At 39.6% G+C, this 18872-nt stretch overlaps 2 protein-coding genes across 2 annotated transcripts in view; both read right to left on the bottom strand.

Moving 5' to 3' along the window:
• The window catches only part of LOC117375800 (sarcoplasmic/endoplasmic reticulum calcium ATPase 2), a 272725-nt gene that overhangs the window by 16007 nt on the left and 237846 nt on the right, over positions 1-18872 (bottom strand). The gene's annotated exons all lie outside the window — the stretch shown is intronic.
• Positions 3668-18872, bottom strand: part of cux2b (cut-like homeobox 2b) — a 156987-nt gene continuing 141782 nt past the window's right edge. The window contains exons 9-24 of the mRNA XM_033972704.2: positions 18608-18656; positions 16635-16727; positions 15965-16156; positions 15818-15876; positions 15287-15335; positions 14984-15083; positions 13394-13704; positions 11942-12281; positions 10451-10552; positions 9084-9682; positions 8380-8613; positions 7425-7590; positions 6433-6711; positions 5676-5864; positions 4715-4991; positions 3668-4397 (exon numbers count right to left, since the gene is read on the bottom strand). Of these exons, the coding sequence (XP_033828595.1) occupies positions 3746-4397; positions 4715-4991; positions 5676-5864; positions 6433-6711; positions 7425-7590; positions 8380-8613; positions 9084-9682; positions 10451-10552; positions 11942-12281; positions 13394-13704; positions 14984-15083; positions 15287-15335; positions 15818-15876; positions 15965-16156; positions 16635-16727; positions 18608-18656 (3691 nt within the window). The 3' untranslated portion in view covers positions 3668-3745. The remainder of the gene's footprint in view (positions 4398-4714; positions 4992-5675; positions 5865-6432; positions 6712-7424; positions 7591-8379; positions 8614-9083; positions 9683-10450; positions 10553-11941; positions 12282-13393; positions 13705-14983; positions 15084-15286; positions 15336-15817; positions 15877-15964; positions 16157-16634; positions 16728-18607; positions 18657-18872) is intronic.

The raw sequence follows: 18872 nt of genomic DNA, 5'->3' as shown, positions 1-18872 counted from the left end.
ATTGGTGGATTCACAAAGATCATACGAACAATTGATTAAAACAGCTCGGAAAGGCTAAAATGGCAAAGTAACGTCTGCATATGAGCCTGATATGATTGTTTATTGTAACAGTAAAAAATAAAATAAAAATATAATAATAACAATAATAATAATAATAATAATAATAATAATAATAATAATAATAATAATAATAATAATAATAATAATAATAATAATAATAATAATAAAAAATCCAAATTAAATGGTCTAGATTCCCACGACGCACCTGCACTGAGATCAGGACGGACTCTGAACTATAAACCAGCCTTTAGAGTAGCACTGTGGGCGGGGAAGGGCGAGACACCACGTGGTACAGGCATGTAAACACTACACGCCATGGCCAAAGCCGAAATTAAATCTGTGAACTGGACAAATCGTTGTAGGAGTGAAGACATTTCGCTGCTCATCCAAGCCGCTTCTTCAGTTCTGGTCTTGGATGAGCAGCGAAACGTCTTCACTCCTGCAACGTTTTGTCCAATTGGCAGATTTAACTTCGGATTTTGCTATGGATCAGACCTGGACGATTGCGGGATTACGCAGACACTATACGCCATGTACACTGTAAACAAACGGGCTTGTGATCCTATAAAGCGTATTTCGGTGTTTTTTCTGTTCATAAGCGTACAAACAACAATACAAACTATTTACAAATGAGAGCCGCATTTGGCTAAGGATATATTAATGACGCAGTAATACACGTTATTGAGTTTACTTTAATGCGCAGCGTCTTGTTCAGTAGTAAGAACCAGAACCATATATAGCCTATGTAGGCCTGTCTTCATTTATATAGCAGTAATGGAGGTGAGGAAATCGCTTATTATGTGTGTTGAGGCAGAAATTGTTTTGTAAAAGTGATGAAAGAAAACACCGCACAACAGAGTCTTAAACAATTATGTATTGAATGATGGCTTACATATGCAAATTCTTTTCCAAACTGCTGTCCATAGTTTCATGTTTAATGGCCCCAAACACTTCTTCAGCCCAAAGATACAGTTTATTGGCTCACAGCTGACTTTACACATCTAAACATCTGTCAGGTTTTACACTTATTCATTCAGTCAACTTAGTTTAGGCCAATTACCTTAATTTAGTGACTCATGTCAATTAAAAAATAAATGCATTTTTGTGTGGGCTCCTTTTAGAAAAAGCTTTGCTTTGAAACAAAGCCCAACACAATAATCACACTGCACCACAAAGCATTAGTCCAGAAGGACAATGCAGAGACGTCTGATATGGCACAAAAACAGTACTTTAAATATTCATGACTTATTGGATCAGGTCTAAACTGTTAAGTTTCTAGAGATAGTAAGAGCCAAATGGAGCAGCTGCACCATGCAGATGTGAAGACTTAAGTGCTGATTAATGTCTCTGTGCAAGAACAACACAAAACACACGTTTCCTTCTGAGGGCGTTGCATGCAAAACAATGAGGTGACTTTACATGAGATAATGTTGTCAGAATAAATACATTTCTTCTTCAGTCAAATGTCCATGTACTGAGTATAAGACGATGAGGTCTCCACAAAAGAAATGCCACTTCTATAACCATACAGTAAATTATGCACAAAGATGGTTGTACAAAAACCAGAGAAAGCTGCAGTGGCTCCAAGAAAAACATAATGAGTATTTTAGAGAGCAAAGTCTATGGATCTAAACCCATCAGCCTCAACCTGGTTCGACCAACACTGGACTTTGACACATCTTTAATCAATGACAAAACAGTCGAGTTGTGCCTCAAACATACGCACAACTTTGACAGTTCCTTTAACATATCATTTATACACCATGTTGTTTGTCATAGTCACCACCAATGAGGAGAGCAGACTGTTTCAGTAAAGCTTTAAAAAGCAAGACTACCCTGAGAGAAGGTCTAAAATGTGGGCGAGCCTGCCAGACCAGAACTGGCTTCAATGGGTTTGGTTTTATTAAATCTGTACACTCTATTTCAATATAGTCAGCACAATTTGTTCCAAGACTGTAAGATATTACTATTATTATTTTAGTAATTGTGTAATATATAGCTCTACATAATACAATCCAAGTCTTCGGAACTATGTAGACATGTGCAAGTGTTACTACTGACTTCAACAATAACAGTAAAGGCAAAGACTTGTGGACACTAAGTTAGGTTAATGTTGATATTTGAGATTTCTCCTCACAATTATCAAAGTCTAAGTGCTGTAAGTAGTTCATACACGAGGTATTGAATATCTAGGTAACTGAGTATAAAATCGAGGCAAAATACATAAAGAACAACTTTGCAAGCATGACAAAGAAACTTCTACAGACACAATACACAAGTGGTCAAAGATAATATGGGTTACCTGCAAACTTCTGTGTCATTGTAGATAGTGTATATTGTGTTATTATGCAAATGAGGGCTGTACTGAACTTCCCTGGGCCAACCTGCAGAACTGAGTTACTTTGTCTAGTACAATTTAAATCATAATTTTATAGATAAAATGTGCTTACAGCCATTTTTAACCATTTCCACAAATCACATTTTATCTTTCAAAAAAGAAATTGGAAAATTACTTTATAGAGTTCATTTTTATTATATTCAATGTTAATTTTAAGTGTGTAATAGTGTTTACCCCTGAACTAGAAGATCTTTGATTCAAGTCAAGTCTGGATAATATAACTTACAATTGCTTGATACATAAAGTGAATGCCTTGGCAGAGGTCTGTACTATGTTGGTACTATTTGTTTCAGTGATCTGAGCATTCTTCCCCCACTTGCTTATTATATGGGTTGTGTTTATGCATAATAATAATGTAATAATGACTAGTTTGCATGAGGTGCGTCAACAGAATCTGAGGTAAACCAGTGGTGAGTGTCTTGGCCTTCAGAGAGGGTCCGAGAGGTAAGTCTAAAGTAAGATGTAAACTGTGCTCCTGCATTAGTACAGCGACAGCACCAGGAAGGAGGGGAAAGAAACACAAATATTTTCCACACTTCGGTTTCTTCTTTTCTGGATTTTTTTTGCAGGATTTTTGTTCATCTTTTTTCGCTCAAATAGTATCACATGAGACTAACTACAGGAGGATAAAAGGTTCAGGTGAGTACCATGCTACATCAGTTTTTTCAGAGAAGGCTATTGCAGACAAACTCTACAACATGTACAACCACATTTTATACGTGTGAGATACAAATAGTTCAGAACATATCACCAAGAAACTAATTTACATACAAGAAGTTGGATATTTAGAGTCTTAAAGGACTATCCCTCAGTCAGTAATAGGATGTCATGTTACTTGACTTAAACTGTCCAGTCTTACAGACAAAATCTGAAAAATTACTATTCAAAAAGTAGCAAATTTGGTCAATGTCTCTTTTCAAATAGTTTTATATAGTGCTTTTAATGGCTTAAGACGAAGGGGTCTTTTTTAATCTCACCCAGTGGCAATCTACAGAACTTCAGTGTACATTTCATGACACCATAGCTGCAAAAGTCTTCAGGTCAAGTCCAAATACGACAGCTAGTGCCGCCACAAATATTTGAAAGAAAGAAAGCAAAATTTTTTAAAAAACAAAACAAAACACATTAGAAACATTTTGTCAATTCATAATGTTCTTGTAAGGTAATTGTAGCTGTGTCTAGCTCTAAATCACCTTCACTACGTATTTTTAGTCTTGGAGGACAGATGTTACATCTGGAAGCGTGTATTTGAAGATAAGATTTGAGATACAATTGAAATGAAAAAAATCAAAACTCCCACTCTAGCGTTTCTTCCCGGTTGGCAGCTCTCTCTAACCTGTGGATGATGTTATTGAGGTTAGCCATTTTTTCATTGCGTCTCTGACTGCTTCGGTTCAGTTTGGGGCTCTGAAAAGGAGGGTTGGCGTCCATGCTTGTCGAAGGCGGGTTGGGTATAGATGGTGAGATTGGCGCCGAAGAAGAGGGGACAGGGGATACGGACATCATGAGGCCTGGAGAGGAGGCTGCGGAGGGGGAGTTGAGCGACACTTCCAGGCTGCTACGGGACGGTTCAGATGATGCCTTGAAGCTAACTGGATCGATGGGAGATTTGCCGGATTCGTCCCCTTCATATTTACACTGCGTGGTTTTTGACGGGACATCTTCTTGCCTTTGATTGGCTAATCTCATGCTGACTGAATCCTCATGTTCGGTTTTTATTTGTGGGAACTGAACAGCCGTGGAGATGCAGTGGTTTCGCTCCTCGTCCCGATCCTCTTGCTTGACGTAAGGTATGGCGCTGGCAGGACGTCCCGAGTGGGCAGAGGGATGCTGGGGTCGTCTCTCTTCTCCATCAGAGTGAGGGGAGTAACTAAGGTGGTCAGGGTCGGTGTCGTTGTCTTGTAAACCCTCCATTAGAACCTCTCGCCGCATCCGGGACCTGAACAATAACACAGAGAAATTAAAAATAAGACAATGAATAATACACCAGTGATGTTCAACTACCTTAAATGGGCCATGCCATGTTTCATTTATTGTTGAGTCAAATTCAGATTTTTAGAAAATTACTGTATATCCAAAGATCTATTTTTTTAGTGGAAAAACAGATAAGGTTTTTTTTTTTTTACTTTCATTTATTTTTGCTTATTACAGTTCATCAATTTTAGCCATGTTTTTGTTCATCTTTATTTGACTCAGTTTAAATAAATTTAACCCCCAATGTCACCAGACTAAAATAACTGCATTGCAGAACAGGACCTGTAGTTGTGGAACCAGTTGATGACCGTATTGGTTTTGAGGTTGAGTTGTGCCGCTAGCATCTCGATGGTGTTTTGAGAGGGATAGGGCTCCAGGAGGTAGGCTTTCCTCAGGGCCTCCTTCTCCTCAGCTCCCAGCACTACACGGGGTTTCTTGGCCTGGCTGAAGGGGCACAGGTCCAGAGAGCCCAAAGCTGGACTCACACACTCGGAGCGGGCTGTGGGAGAGTCGCTGTCCGAACCAGTGCTCAAGAGACCGTACCGCCGCTTCAGGTAGGCTGCAGACAGGATTTCAATTCAGCATTAGACAAAAAAAGTTGAAAAATTAGTAGAGTGTGTGGGTAGCTAAATATTTACTTGCCCTATGTATAATAACATTTAGGCAGAAGAGTAAATTATGGTTGTCTTGATTGTAAAAAAGTTAATATGTGTGAAAGTTAGGTCATTCTCTTCTGATCTTTGGTATCAAATAGACAATGTTTAACCACCAAACAGTTGTTCATTGGATATTTGTTTCACCCTACTCAACTTGAATGAGTAACTAAAATGGAGTTCAATAGTCAAAGCCCATCTTGGTTCCAGCAGTAAATTTCCAATTCATTTTCATTTAAAAGTATAAAGGTCTAACACTGTTGTTTTCAGTCCAAAAGACACTTACTCACACTTAAAATTCAGCAAAGTGTTTTCATAACTTAGAGGTTTAAGTTTCAGAGATAGATTTTAAGCAAAAGCTAAAGGTTATGTGGTCATTAGTTACCACTTACTAGCCACCAGCAAGCTTTCAAACTTTTTTTTTTGAAAGTCTATGGTAAAAATGAATGGGACATTTACATCTAGAACCTCAAAGTGGCTGGGCACTGTTGAGCTCTATTCCTTTTATTTGACCTTCAGCGATATTTGTCTTGTCATGACTTATCTATAAGTGCTAACCAGTAATTCACACAACTTAAAACATGTAGCACCTTTCTTCTCCATCTTCTTCATGGCACGAAGCTTGTCGACGTTGTGAGGGTCGTTAAGCCACAGCTGCATTCGCACAAATGGCTCTCGTCCCTTCAGACTGAGCTTGTGCCACGGTTTGGGCCGAGACAGCAGGTCAGACACAGAGCCCTGAGTCAGACCCAGGATGGTCTCCCCAAACAGACGCTGGCCTGTGAACACAATATAAATCTTAAATGAGAATGGATTCACTAGGGTATGTGCACATTTACTAAGAATGAATTCTGTCTGAAAGAGTAATATTTAGCTGGTCAGAGGTTTTCTTTTATGCAAAAATAAGAAATAATAGATTCATGATGGCTGTGAAGGAATTGTCAACTTGTATTAAAGCCATAAGAGAGTTTTAGAGGATGGTTGGCTGCGGTTGCAACATTTTTTCAAATCAAGGACTAAAAACACTTAGTTCCACAAGATATGATATGGGTATAAAAAGTGTATCTAACAGTCTATCAAACTTTTCACACCAAGTACCACCTCGACCTTCTGAGTACCAATATCTAAACCTGGTCTAAAATAGGACTACACAAGGACTAACCCGAACCTGGCAGTAAATTTAGCAAATGCTTGAACTGCAGAGGAGTCCGTGTACCACCTAAAGAAACCACAGTTCGTGATGTGGTCTATACCATTATGCACAAAAAATATTACATAATTAGGGGCTCACATTTGATAAGACAAATACATTAAAAAAGTAAAACGTCTTCAGATGCCTATACTGACCAAGGTTGTTGTCGGTGAGCACTTCTTTGACCTTCTTGGTGATGGCGTATGTGTCAAGTTCAGGAGACATGGCCACCAACTCCTGTATGCCCAGCGGTGTGGAGGAGGGTGGCTGCAGGAGGAGGCTGTGGTCGGGGTGAGGGGGCAGACCCAGCGCCACAGGGGGCTGCTGGTTCTCTTTACTGCTCTCCAGGGACAGGCCCACTGGCTCCAGGGGGCTGTGGGTGTCCGGACTGGGGGACGGAGATGGCGAGGAGTGAGCAGTCACCGGGCTTTTCTCTGCAATAGTATGGAATAAAATGAGAGCTGAAATGTTGATGTTTTGCAGACTACACTATCAAAAGTACAACATATATTAAAATTATTATTATTTTAAATATACTATAGTACAAAGCTTAGTTTTCCTTGTGTCACAATGGCGCACTATGTAACTTTTCTGGTGAAAAAACACACCTGCTTGGCTCCATGGAGATGTTTTTGTTTTGTTTAGAATGTTCAGTATGGTATTAAGAAGCAGGTGATATCATTAGGTTAAGTTACAGGTAAGATCTGTTGAGAGCCAAGCCTTTACACAATAAGAATCCATGTTTTAAGTTTTTTTCTTTCTTTTTTATTCAATTGAATAAATACAATATAGATACATTTAATGTCATACTGTAAAACATTCCTGGTAAAGTAATAACATAATTGTGACATAGTATCATAGTGAACCTTTAAAAGAACTTTTTGTCGCACAGTGAGAAATGGCATGGGGCAAACAATTATCAAATAATGGGATTTTCCATGGTTCATCATTACAACTCAAATATCATTTGGATTAGGACATTCTTTCAATTAATAATTATGTTTAACATCTTTGTAATTCACTATAAAGCAGGACAAAGTCAAAATATTATTTAAAAAAGTTTAAGTGAAATAGTCAACTTTGGACAATTAAATTTGAACTGGCCTTTGATGACTAAATAAATAATAGTAATGGTAGGGGAACTGACCCTGAGGATGTCCCTGGTTTGGGGGCTGGCTGAGGCTCTGTCCCAGCTGGTCCAGAAGCCACAGCTGCATTCGAATGAAGGGCTCTCGGCCTTTCTGTGTCAGTTTACTCCAGGGTTTGGGACGGGACAACATGTCGCTCACACTGCCCTGCGACAGACCCAGCACCTGCACAGGAAAAACATATTGAATGTGAATGTTGATTAATTTGATTAATTAATTTCACTGTTTGACTTTCTTTTAGTTAAATCAACAACTTTGTGAAGCCCTGCAAGGTGACTGCTGTTTTAATATGAACTGAAATAAATACTGGAACCTTTCAACAGGACAAGTCTTTCTATAATTAGGACAATAATTTAATAAAAAATATTAACGACAATGTTATGTTACGAAACACAGGAACGCAACATTACAACTGAGAATTATAAAAGTTAGTCAAGCTATAAAGTCAAAAAGTTTAAACAGCATCACATTTTTTTCAACAACATACAAATTGTTGTCAATGCAATCAAATCTTATTGTATTTGTATTAATGTTGCAGCCCCAAAAAGCTCCGCTAGATGGCAGCAACATACAATAATTGTGTCACACTGTTCTATTTAAACAGTGGCTGATGCATGTTTCATGGAGGTGAACAAACAGCACAGAACACTATAGTACAGTATTGATCCTGTTAAAATGTCACATTGACTGAAATAATACGTCCGACCACAGACCATCAGGAACTGCATCCCCTTAATGTCAGAATGCTCCAGTTTACTGACATTCAGGAGTAAATTTTACCCAACTGAAGTCAAATTAACAACTTAAATATAATGGTATAATGTAAAAGTGTTAATCTTGGAAATATATGAAAAAGCATTAATGATAACATGTTAAAGATATTCTAAACTTTAAATCATATTTCATGTTTTAGCTAGCCAGGAGCAGTTCGGCAGAGTAAACTCCATGTCTAACCTTTTCCCCAAAGATCCTTTGACAGATGCCGTTCTTGGCCAGTTTCTCTTTGACTTGTCGAGTGAGCTCAATGGTGTCCACCTCTCGGTACATGTACATCTCGTACTGCTCTGGGGTGAGTGGAGGGACGGTGGGTTTGAGAGCGCGGGGGATGTAGGCTGGGTAATAGGAGAGGCGCCCTGCTACGGGACCAGGAGACTCCCCGCTGACAGAGGTGTCCGACTCCACCTTCACCTGTGAATATAAGAAACAAATCAATTCAGTTTAGTAAAGTTTAGTTTAAAATAACCTAGCTTAAAGGTCCTGTACCCAGTTTTTACAGTTTTAAAAACATGAAAAACAGAACTAGTTCATTTTAAATGATGATATGAAGTCCGAGCATCCTAACGGTTCACTGCAGAGAGTTTATAAGCCTCTCAGGCACCAATGAGGAGTTTTGCCATGATAGTAAAGCTAACAATAACTAGCATGCTAACGCGCACTTCATGATTATCGCACAATAAAATGCTTTATAATTAGATGCAGACAGCATACAGAAGACCTAATTTGACCATTTTTTCTCAAACAGATAGGAAAAAATCAAGTACAGGCCTTTTAAAGTTAAACCCTGTTGGTGCAAATTATGGGATGAGATATAAAATATGTTGTAACAGGTCAAGTTAGGTCTGCAGTCTACAGTGAAAGTCTAGAATTATTCATCTTACCTCCACGGGACGTCCCAACCCAAGCTCATCCTCTGCAGCAGACGCTTCCTCGCTGTTGGGCAGAGCCTCTCCGTTCTCCAGCCGTGGCCAGGGCCGGGACAAAGCAGGAGGCCCAGAGGAGGAGGACGACAGAGATGGAGAAACTGAATTATAAGGTCTAGAACTGCCCCCGGTTAGCCCCAAAGCGGCGCGCTCATGGGACCAGTGCTGATCGAAGTACGTGCCCGCCTCCCCGATCTCAGACTTGACTTTTCGGATGATGTTTTGGACAAATGCGGCTGGAGACAGGACACTGAGAGGGGTCTGGGGACTGCTGATGGAGCTGGCCATGCACACAGTGACACATCCACCCTCCTCCTGTTTGATGGAGATGGGGAGAGGTGGGACCCTGGATCTCTCAGGAGGGCCCAGACGCTCCACTTGTGCCCCCGAGCCCACACTGGGAGCACGGCCGCACACCTCCATCTCCATGAGGGCGTGTTGCTGTGCCTCCATCTCTCTACGTGCCTGCTCCAGGATTGACTTGATGGTGTCGTCTGAGCTGCTGCCGGCCCCGTTACTGCTGCGGCTGGACAGGCTGTTCAGGGACGACTTTGTTTCTACAGAAAGGAGAGATCATGCATATAAGTTTATTATTTATAGTTTTCAATAGTTAGTAGTAATAGAAGTTAAAACATGTTGATGTAATTGTAGAGAAAAACACTGTTTCCGTAATGCCAATAATAACAGCCAATGGTCACTAATATGTTAAATCACCAAACTCAGGCTGGGACCCCTAAAATAAGCTTGCAACCTTCCATAACTCCCACCAAAAAATGAAATTGTCGCTTAGAATAATTCAGGTGGCGACGTATAAAAAAATCTGGTAAAATTGTATTAAGCTTGAAGTAGCTTTTTGATGTTATTTAACATAATTTTTGTTACGATTATGAAAATATTAAATAATGTCATAGTTTTAAAATGATATCTTCAAATCATCTCAGAAGCACCGACTCAGTGACGCACAGCCCTAACTTTGGAAACCACTGTACCAAATACCAAATATGTATTTGCCTAAATTTACCACTGAAAAAAAGAGAAACACACATACAAAATGCTGTACATAGAAACTTTTACTAGAGGTAATGCAGGATATTATGCACTTCCACCTCTAAGCAAAACTTGGTGGAGAGTAAAAAGTGGTAATTTAAACAAAATCTAGTGTTTGGGATGGCTATTTTATACCATTTTCAAACAGGTTGAACTATGTGAATTCTCATACATTGTCAACAATTTTGACAAGAGAGAAAGTACATGTTGATAAAAGTACTTGATGTCCAAAAACCACAGCGCCTTGTCTGCACCTTGTCACTCTGGGCTGCACTCACCTCCCCTCTGGGACTGGATCTCCTTTTTGGCCTGCTCCAGGATGCTCCGGATGGCATCGTCTGACCCAGTTTCAGGAGTTCGGATTCGCGGCGTGATGCTCCCTGCCACAGAGGGTAAAGAAGGGGAGAGAGAGGGTAAGAGCAGGGAGAGAGTGAGAGAGAGGAGAGGGGGAGAGAGAGTGAGTGGGTTGGTGGATCACAGAGCAGTTCCAAGACTTGCTTTTGACTGCTAGATCAATGGCTGCCTTTGAGCGCGTGCTGTCTGAGGCTGCGGTATACGGGAAGCTCAACTTTCAAACGCGCAAGAATCTGGGGAGAAAACAAAGTTGAAAAGGAAAGCTACAAACATGGCACAGGAAGCGCCATGCGGCAGTCATGGTCGGATGAGGTCCTAACCCCTCTATCTAGATTAGAGGGGTTAAAGCAGGAGCCAGTCCAGACAACGCAATGATATGGAAGTCATTTGGGGCTATGGCGAACTATCAGTTCTCCAAAATTACTTCATAGAGTCAAAAACTGTACCAGGACAGTAGTTCAGTGTTTTATATACATACAGAGAGTAAGTAGATAATCGGTTGAACTTAAAAAAAAAAAAAAAATCAAGTAGTTTCTGAAAGGCTCGAAGATAGTGTTGCATCCACTGATAGTTATTTCAATACATTGATCTATTTGAAGCTAGTTGGCCTGCCTGATCTGTAGTGTCTTGTATGCTTTAATGTTTTTAATAAGCAGTGGTCTGTGATGATGTTAAGCAGTGATGATTTTAGATTGTTGGGGTTTAGAGCTGTTATAGTTGTAGTTATTTATTTATTTATTAGATACAACTATGAAAAATGTATGTTTAAAACAGCTAAAGAGCAGGTGTGGATGGTGGACAAAATGTATAACTGCAAATGTGTTTAGAAAGCAATCCACACTTAAAAACAATCTTTCTGTTCTGCATTGTAAACTTAGATAAAACTAACCATTTTTTTACTGAAGGGAAATTAGTACTACCTTCTACTATCATTAAAACGAATACAAATACTCAGGTTACTATAAATGAGTAGATTTTTCAGGTAATTGTACTTAAATATTTAAAAGTGTACTTGTAACCGAGGCCTGCACTGAGTATAACGCAAGATTCAATCGTCCCACTGCTGTCTCTGCATTTCACTACACAGACGAAATACACAAAACAGCACTGCATCACCTGCACTGATTGGTCGGAACTCAGAGAACACGTGGATTATGGTTAAAACTCACCACACCACCACTGGTTAATTTAACTTTAACCAGTTTAATTAATCATATTTTGTATTAAATTCTGATCTAAAAAATTACAATACTAAACACTACTATTTGGCAGCAGTACTTGTACTTGTATATTTGTATTTATGTAACCGTACTTTTACACATTTCAGTATTTTCAGTTATTTTAAGTACTTTCCATCACTGCTATCTATATAATACATATATCCTACATACTCTCTCTTCTGAAACACTTCTCACCTCTCTGTCGAACTTGGATGGTCCTCAGCGCCAGGATGTTCTGCTCGTCGGATAGAAACTGCTTCATCTTAAGAAAGGGCTCCTTCCCCTTCACCGTCAGCTTCCTCCAGGGTTTGGGCCGGGCCAAGATCTCGCTCACCGACCCCTGTGACAGCCCTAGGACGTAGTGGCCGAAGACCCTCTGCCCAATGTTGTGCTTGAGAAGCTGTTCTTTCACCTGGAATGCAATCTCTGCTGTGTCCACCTGATCGTCCTCCCCCGTCGAACTTCCACTTTCAGACTGGTCGCTAGGCAATCCCTGGTCTGCATTACCCAAGCCCCCACCTCCTCCTCCAGGACCCTGCAAGAAGGGATACAAATTATTCGACTAAAGGGCCTGTACTTGATTTTAAAGGGCATGTTTTAGCTTGAACTTTTAGCCCCACCCACTTAGTCCTTTCTGTCCCTGTGATATTGCACCATGACACAGAAACAACTGTCTGGGACAGTGTCATGCAGTTATTGTGCTCTTGAAAATGAACCATGACAGAAAATTAAGTGTTTGGGCTGAGGTCAGGCAGTTAGTTAGATTCTTACAAACAAATTTATACTTAACGCCTTCTTATGAATATTTTTGACACTGACATTGACAAAATGTTTTCTCAACTGAAAATGTTATTCTGGAAGAACAAATCCTACAGTCAGGTGCACTTGTATTCCACTGTTCTAGAATATTATTACTATGATAGTCCAACAAAAAAAATTCTAATTCCTCCATGGCTGTAAATTATATATTTTCTTAAATTACCCCAGTGCTCTCCATATGGGCCACTGTTACAGCCTTGTGCCTGAACACCATGATGGACTCAACACCCTTGTACCCCCATGACCCCTGTATCCAGAACGCACTCGTATTCACCCCCACGAATACGATTATCTCTCATGGTGTATTTTCAAGAGTGACAAAAAACATAGGCAGAAATCAGAGAACTATAAGGAAACAACCACATGAGACAGTTGTTTCTGTGTCATGGTGCAATATCACAGTGGCAGAACGGATGGGTCTAAAAGTGGGCAGGTCTAACAGTTCAAACTAAAACATGTTTCTCACTCATGCTCTGAAATCAGGCACAGGACCTTTAATGGATAATCATGCTTATTCAGGCCACAGTCAATACTACAAAATAATATTCATGACAATATGAAAGCAAAATTTTCATCATTCCAACTATAGTTCAAAAAAGTACACATTAATGCTGAACTTTAATGTCACTCTAAATTAATTTTATCATTCAGAAAGTTAGATTTTATAAAGATGGTCACATACTAGAGGAAGATTAACATGTTAAGATAACAGAATAACAGAAATGAAAATAAAAAAATTCACAGTTGTTTAGCCATGGTCTTAATGATGGCCTTGTGTCTTCTCACAATAATCGTAGCACTAAAATTTAATATTGTGACATATTGTACCTGGGAGCTGGACATGAGTGCAACTTTGGCAGCATACAGGGCTGTGGGGAAGGCCATGAGACCCTCCTTCTTGAAGTGCGGAGAGAGGAGCTGCTTGTGGAGGATGTGGTCTCCTGATAGTCGGTCTGCAGAGCTGGGGGAGGCGGAGAAGGGCCGGGCCAGATCATGTGCCGTGGTGGAGGAGGCAGAGGAGGTGTCTGGGGTCGGGGTGGGGGCACTGGGGGACGAGCGAGCGTCCGCCTGGGAGGAGGACGAGTGGGACACTAGGGGGCGCCCCGAGTCTCTGCCACCATCTTCTGAACGGTCATCATCTGTAGGGAGAAGATAAAGAAGTGTAAATGTTTAGGGAAATAAGTAATATACAGTTATAATAATCGGAATAATAGGTTCTTTAATTCACAGTATTAATATAGAAGTAACAACAAACAATGTAGGTGGTTGCTACTGGGGCATCACACATTGAATTCTGCCAAGACTTACTCACTGGTGTGTCACTGCCACAGAAAAACTACAGAGGCTGAAACTCAGCACTATAAAAACAAAGTTTATTTTGATTCGCAGTTTTTATTCAGTTCAGATCTGAGCAGAGGTGACACCACTGACAATATGACTGCATGTTTTGCAAGCCACTAGCTATAAGTTTAATGCCATACTGTAGAAAATTCCAAGCAAAGTAATTTATTTATTCATTTATTCGATTGGGATAATGCATGTTAACGAACAGACATGATTATAGCCAAAGGCTAAGTTCCATCTGTAGTACCAAGGGCTGGGGTCCCAAAAGGGCCAAAATAAAAATCGCATGCTACACTCATTGCACAGTTCCCATAATTGCACATTCCACTCATTGCACAAACACGTCATAACATCTCTATGGAAACAAGTAGATGGATGACTAATGCTGTGAAAAAATAATGTCCTTTACTGAGACTTGGTGAGTTTTTAAATAAAAAGAGGTTTGTAAAACCAAAATGGTCATTGTTCCAGTCTGAGACCCTCTCAGAGAAGACCTCTGCTCCCTCTACTTCAGGCTATGCTGTGGCCCCAGTGACATCACAAGTCAGCCAGAAATCCATAAAAATACATAGTGCATCTTTAAAGCTACTATATGTACTTAGATTGTCCAACCCATCCCTGTTGCATTCTCACACTTCACCACTAGATGCTATCTAGATTACTTCTGTCTGATAGTGTGGCAGCTTTATCCTGACAGAAGAAGACCAGAGAGCAGAGGTGAGCCTGAACAAAGGTCAAGTGAGGGAAGATGGGTTTCACATCTGCCATCTACTGGTTAAAAAAAATCAAATAAACTTACAGAAGGTAGCTTTAAGTGAACATAATATCGCCTTCAAATCTAGAGACATTTACTAATAACACTGCATATGCTTTTTTGTTTTTCAATGCAACCACAAGAGTTTATGCAAAGAGCCTTAAGTCTGAAAAACATTGATCTGCAAATCAATTGAGCCTGACCACAAGGCGCCGAACAATCAGAGAGCTGACGGCCACAAGTTTTCCTGTTTTAAAAATGCTTAATGTCTCCTCTGTCTCATGTAATACCCCTGTAAACAAATACAAGTGTCCCCTTACCATTACTGTGCAAAAGCCGGGCTTTGTCCACCAGGTATTTGTGAGATGGGAGAAAGGCCTCTTTATCCAACAAAAGTGCCTCTGCAGCTTTGGCAGAATCCTATATAAAAGTAAACACACACCAAACACCAGCTGTTAATTTCAATCAATCGATATCCACGGCCGCAGATAGCCTTATAATGGATGATGATCACTGAGGCATTCAATAGCCCTGCAAACTTTCTCTCACAACACCCAGAATACATTAGAATTAGAAATGCTAACTTTGTAACAACAGAAAACTTGTGTCATTTTAGCACGTACCTGTGTGGAGCTGCCATTCGCTGAAGCCAGTTTCATTACTTTTAAGATACTGAGAAGAGGACATATATGCAGTTAGTTACATACACAATCAGGTGACATTGTTTCCTGAAAGATCTATACAAGAATAAACTACGGTAAAGATTGCATTATATAAATGATAAATCTGATGTATATTAGTTGGAGTTATGAGTCATACTTTGAAGATGAACTATGTAACTTTTCACTACCTGCTTGTCTCATAAAGAAGTTATTGCTTGGTATGTTTCTCAGTGTGGCATTACATTGATATATCTAGAATTTTTTCAGTTGCAGGTATCTATCTAAAGTAGGCCTCTCCATAGATCTGACATATAACTTGGCCTACTAGGCTTCACTTGCTTGTTTCCATAGAACTAGATGCGTTGAATGCCATACTGTGGAACATGCCAGGCTAAGCAATAACACCTCCATAGAGACAAGATGGCAACAGAAAAATGTGCTTGTTAACAAATTTAACTAACTGTTCTTAAATATAGCAAATCTGATAGTCACCTGAGTTCAGTTTTAATCTCTTCATAGTCCATCTGGGATTGCAATTTAGCTTCTAATCTCTGCAACAAATACAGACAAGGAGCACATTTAGCAGATGTAACAAGAAAAGTTTTAATCACAGTTTTCCCAAGTGCCTCCTGTAATAACCTCAATAGCTTCTGTTTTATAGGCCAACTGCCGCTCCAGCTCGACAATCTGATTGGCTGAGCTCTCCTGCACTTCCTGGAGTGTGAACTGCAGTCTCTGGATGTTCTCGAGGAGGCGCAGGATCTCACGGTCTTTGGCCACGAGTGTGGCCTCCAACTGAGAGGGCAACAACTCCGAGTCCTCACTTTTGTCCTGGAATAAACAGAAAAAAATTGTGATGGATGGAAGGGATATTGACAGATATCAAAATGTGAAACAGCAACTGATTATGCACAAGTAAGTCAAATATATGAACAGTATATTTCAACAGAGAAAGAGAGTGTAGAAAATCTCATACAATAAATAAATGAGTATTTGTTGTATACTGTATACTATTCTTTAGATGTGGAATTAGGCAGGCATAAATAAGCTTTGCTTCAGCCTATGCCTTTCAGACACAATGAATGAACAAATTCTATATATGTGTATGTGACTGTGACAATGTTTTATTTATTTTCTGTGTGTGTCTGAATAAACTAACTAACTAACTAACTAAAAAAACTAACTAGAACTTGATGACTAAGAGGCAGAAAGATTATAAAAAAGTGGAATTAATATAAAATAAATATATCAAAAATGTTTCTGAAATTCTGACACATGAATTCTTGACACGCATATCAAAGCCTCTTACCCTGGTGGCGCCCTCTGCAGGATTACAGCTGTCAGTGATACTGGATAACTGCTCCTTTAGCCTTTCCACTTCTCTCTGAGCGCATTCTGCTTTCTGGGAAAACAATAAACCAAAACTATTACTTCACATAACAGTTATCAACCATGTCTTGATCATTAAATTGCATATAGCTCATTTTATGACAGCACTGGTGAAACAACTCTACCAATTCAGTCAAAACTCAAAAAAAAAACTCCAGTTAAGGAGAGACACTTCAAGTGAAATCTTAAATTTAGATTTAGATATCAATTTGAAACAAATTTTGTGTAAAAATGACCAAAATCTTACATATTTTAAATGTTAAATTTGAAAAATTGACAGAGCCAGCTTTACATTTTACCTTCTTCAGTTCTTCTAGTTTCATTTTGTTGACATTTTGGATGCAAAACAAATACTTAATTTACTATAACTTAATTTTGCATTTGAGTAAACTAGATCTTACTAAAAATGGCCACCTATTTTCGGTCTATATGAAATTACAAGTCCTATGTATGTAATCTATGGATGCAAGTTGATTATATGAAATAATAAAACATCTTAAGGTAGGACTGGACAAATTTGTTGTCTTGTGAAAGCTTATAAGCATAAGGTGAGATAGAAAACTTACCAAAAACCTGTAGTGTCTTGCCTTCAACAGATTTTTTTAAATCTAGATCAGAAAACCTGGTTGTTAGCTCTAAATGTTTTTTGACCATGCACTGATGCAGGTCAAAGCAAAGTGCTGATAAGATAGTTAACTTCATAAAGGTGAGGACAGACAGTGCCCTGGCTCTGAGGGGGAACCTTTGCAGTCACAGCTCTGTTCTGCTGAAAACGCTCTTTAGTTCAGTCCACTTTATTCCCCAAACTGTTTACCTGCTCTGTAAAAACATGGCTGCCTGATTAATGCTTCATATTGAGGACATTTATCCACATAGAAGCTATAAGTGGAAGCAGTAGCATTGAGGTAGGAAGCAATCAAGTCTGTGAGTAAAATGAAGAGTTTATTGAATAGCTAAACCTAAAGGTGGTAAGAGGGAGGAGATGGAGAGGCTGAGGTGGCAGAAGGGGCTGCTGATGCGGTTAAGTGAAGGAGAATGTTGAAAGGGATGAACAAGAAAGAATTTTTTTTAAGAATATCTTGAGAAGTCACTGGTTGAGAGGCAAAACTGTGATTGGCTATGTGATTGAATTTACACTACAGGCTCCTTTTCATTTAAAGGTGTAACTTTTCTATGTAACTCATCTGCTTATCTTCACAGAAAAGGTTATTGCTTTGCCTGAAATGTTACACAGCATGGCATTAGATCTATCTGTCTTGCGTTTATAAAATTACAGATGTTTTTATTGCTGTAAAATGACTATTTGGCCCTTGGTCACCAGCTTGTCTTCATGGATATATTTTAAAATAATAGTTTAATGCCATACTGTAGGACATTCCAGAGAAAGCAATAAAAGAGGCAGCAGACCCTCCACCAGAAAAGCTACACAATGCACCTTTAAAGAGTAAAAAAAACAAAAAAATGCATAATAATATGTTTGTAGTAGTGTTGATTTTTTTCAACAGTCTAGTTGGCATCTTAGGCCCCTATAGCTTGGATATAGTCTCGTGTACTCCCATCCTAAGCAAAAATAACAGAATTAATATTATTTATTATCATTGTGTATTCAACATTATGCAGAACCAGAGCAAAAGCAGCAGTAGCATTAGACTAGGAAGCAATCAAGAATACCAGGAGGAAACGCAGTGTTGTGCTGCTGTAGTGCACCTCCTCCCAGGTTTACACAGGCTAATCACCCACTCTGAGCGGAGGGGTGGAGAGATGGAGAGAGAGAGATGCGGAGAGAGAGTGGGGGCGAGGAGGGCAGGACGGAGGGGGTGCAATTAAAGGCCGGGCCTGATTACACGAGTGATTGCCCTAACGAAGCACCATCTCAATCAAAAAAAAACTCACCTGGTTCGCCGTCTTCAGGTCGGCCATGATGCTGTGGACCTCCTCGGCTCTGGGACACACACAGAGACCAGGGAAAACAGATTACTGAGAGCCTCTCCACTGTACACAATGAGCCCAAGTGTTGTGCCACATTTGGCTAATTCTGACATGATTTGCGGAAAACTCAAAGTGGGTGATTTGTGAAAGTGAAAACAAGAAGTGATGAAAGTTGGATGACCTTGTTACAGCAGATTACAGCGGAGATTAGCGGTTTAATAAAGGGGTA

Source organism: Periophthalmus magnuspinnatus, chromosome 9 (genome assembly GCF_009829125.3).
Source record: "Periophthalmus magnuspinnatus isolate fPerMag1 chromosome 9, fPerMag1.2.pri, whole genome shotgun sequence".
Classification (NCBI taxonomy): Eukaryota; Metazoa; Chordata; class Actinopteri; order Gobiiformes; family Gobiidae; genus Periophthalmus; species Periophthalmus magnuspinnatus.
Note: the sequence above shows the minus strand (reverse complement) of the source record. Positions and strands in the feature narration are given on the sequence as shown.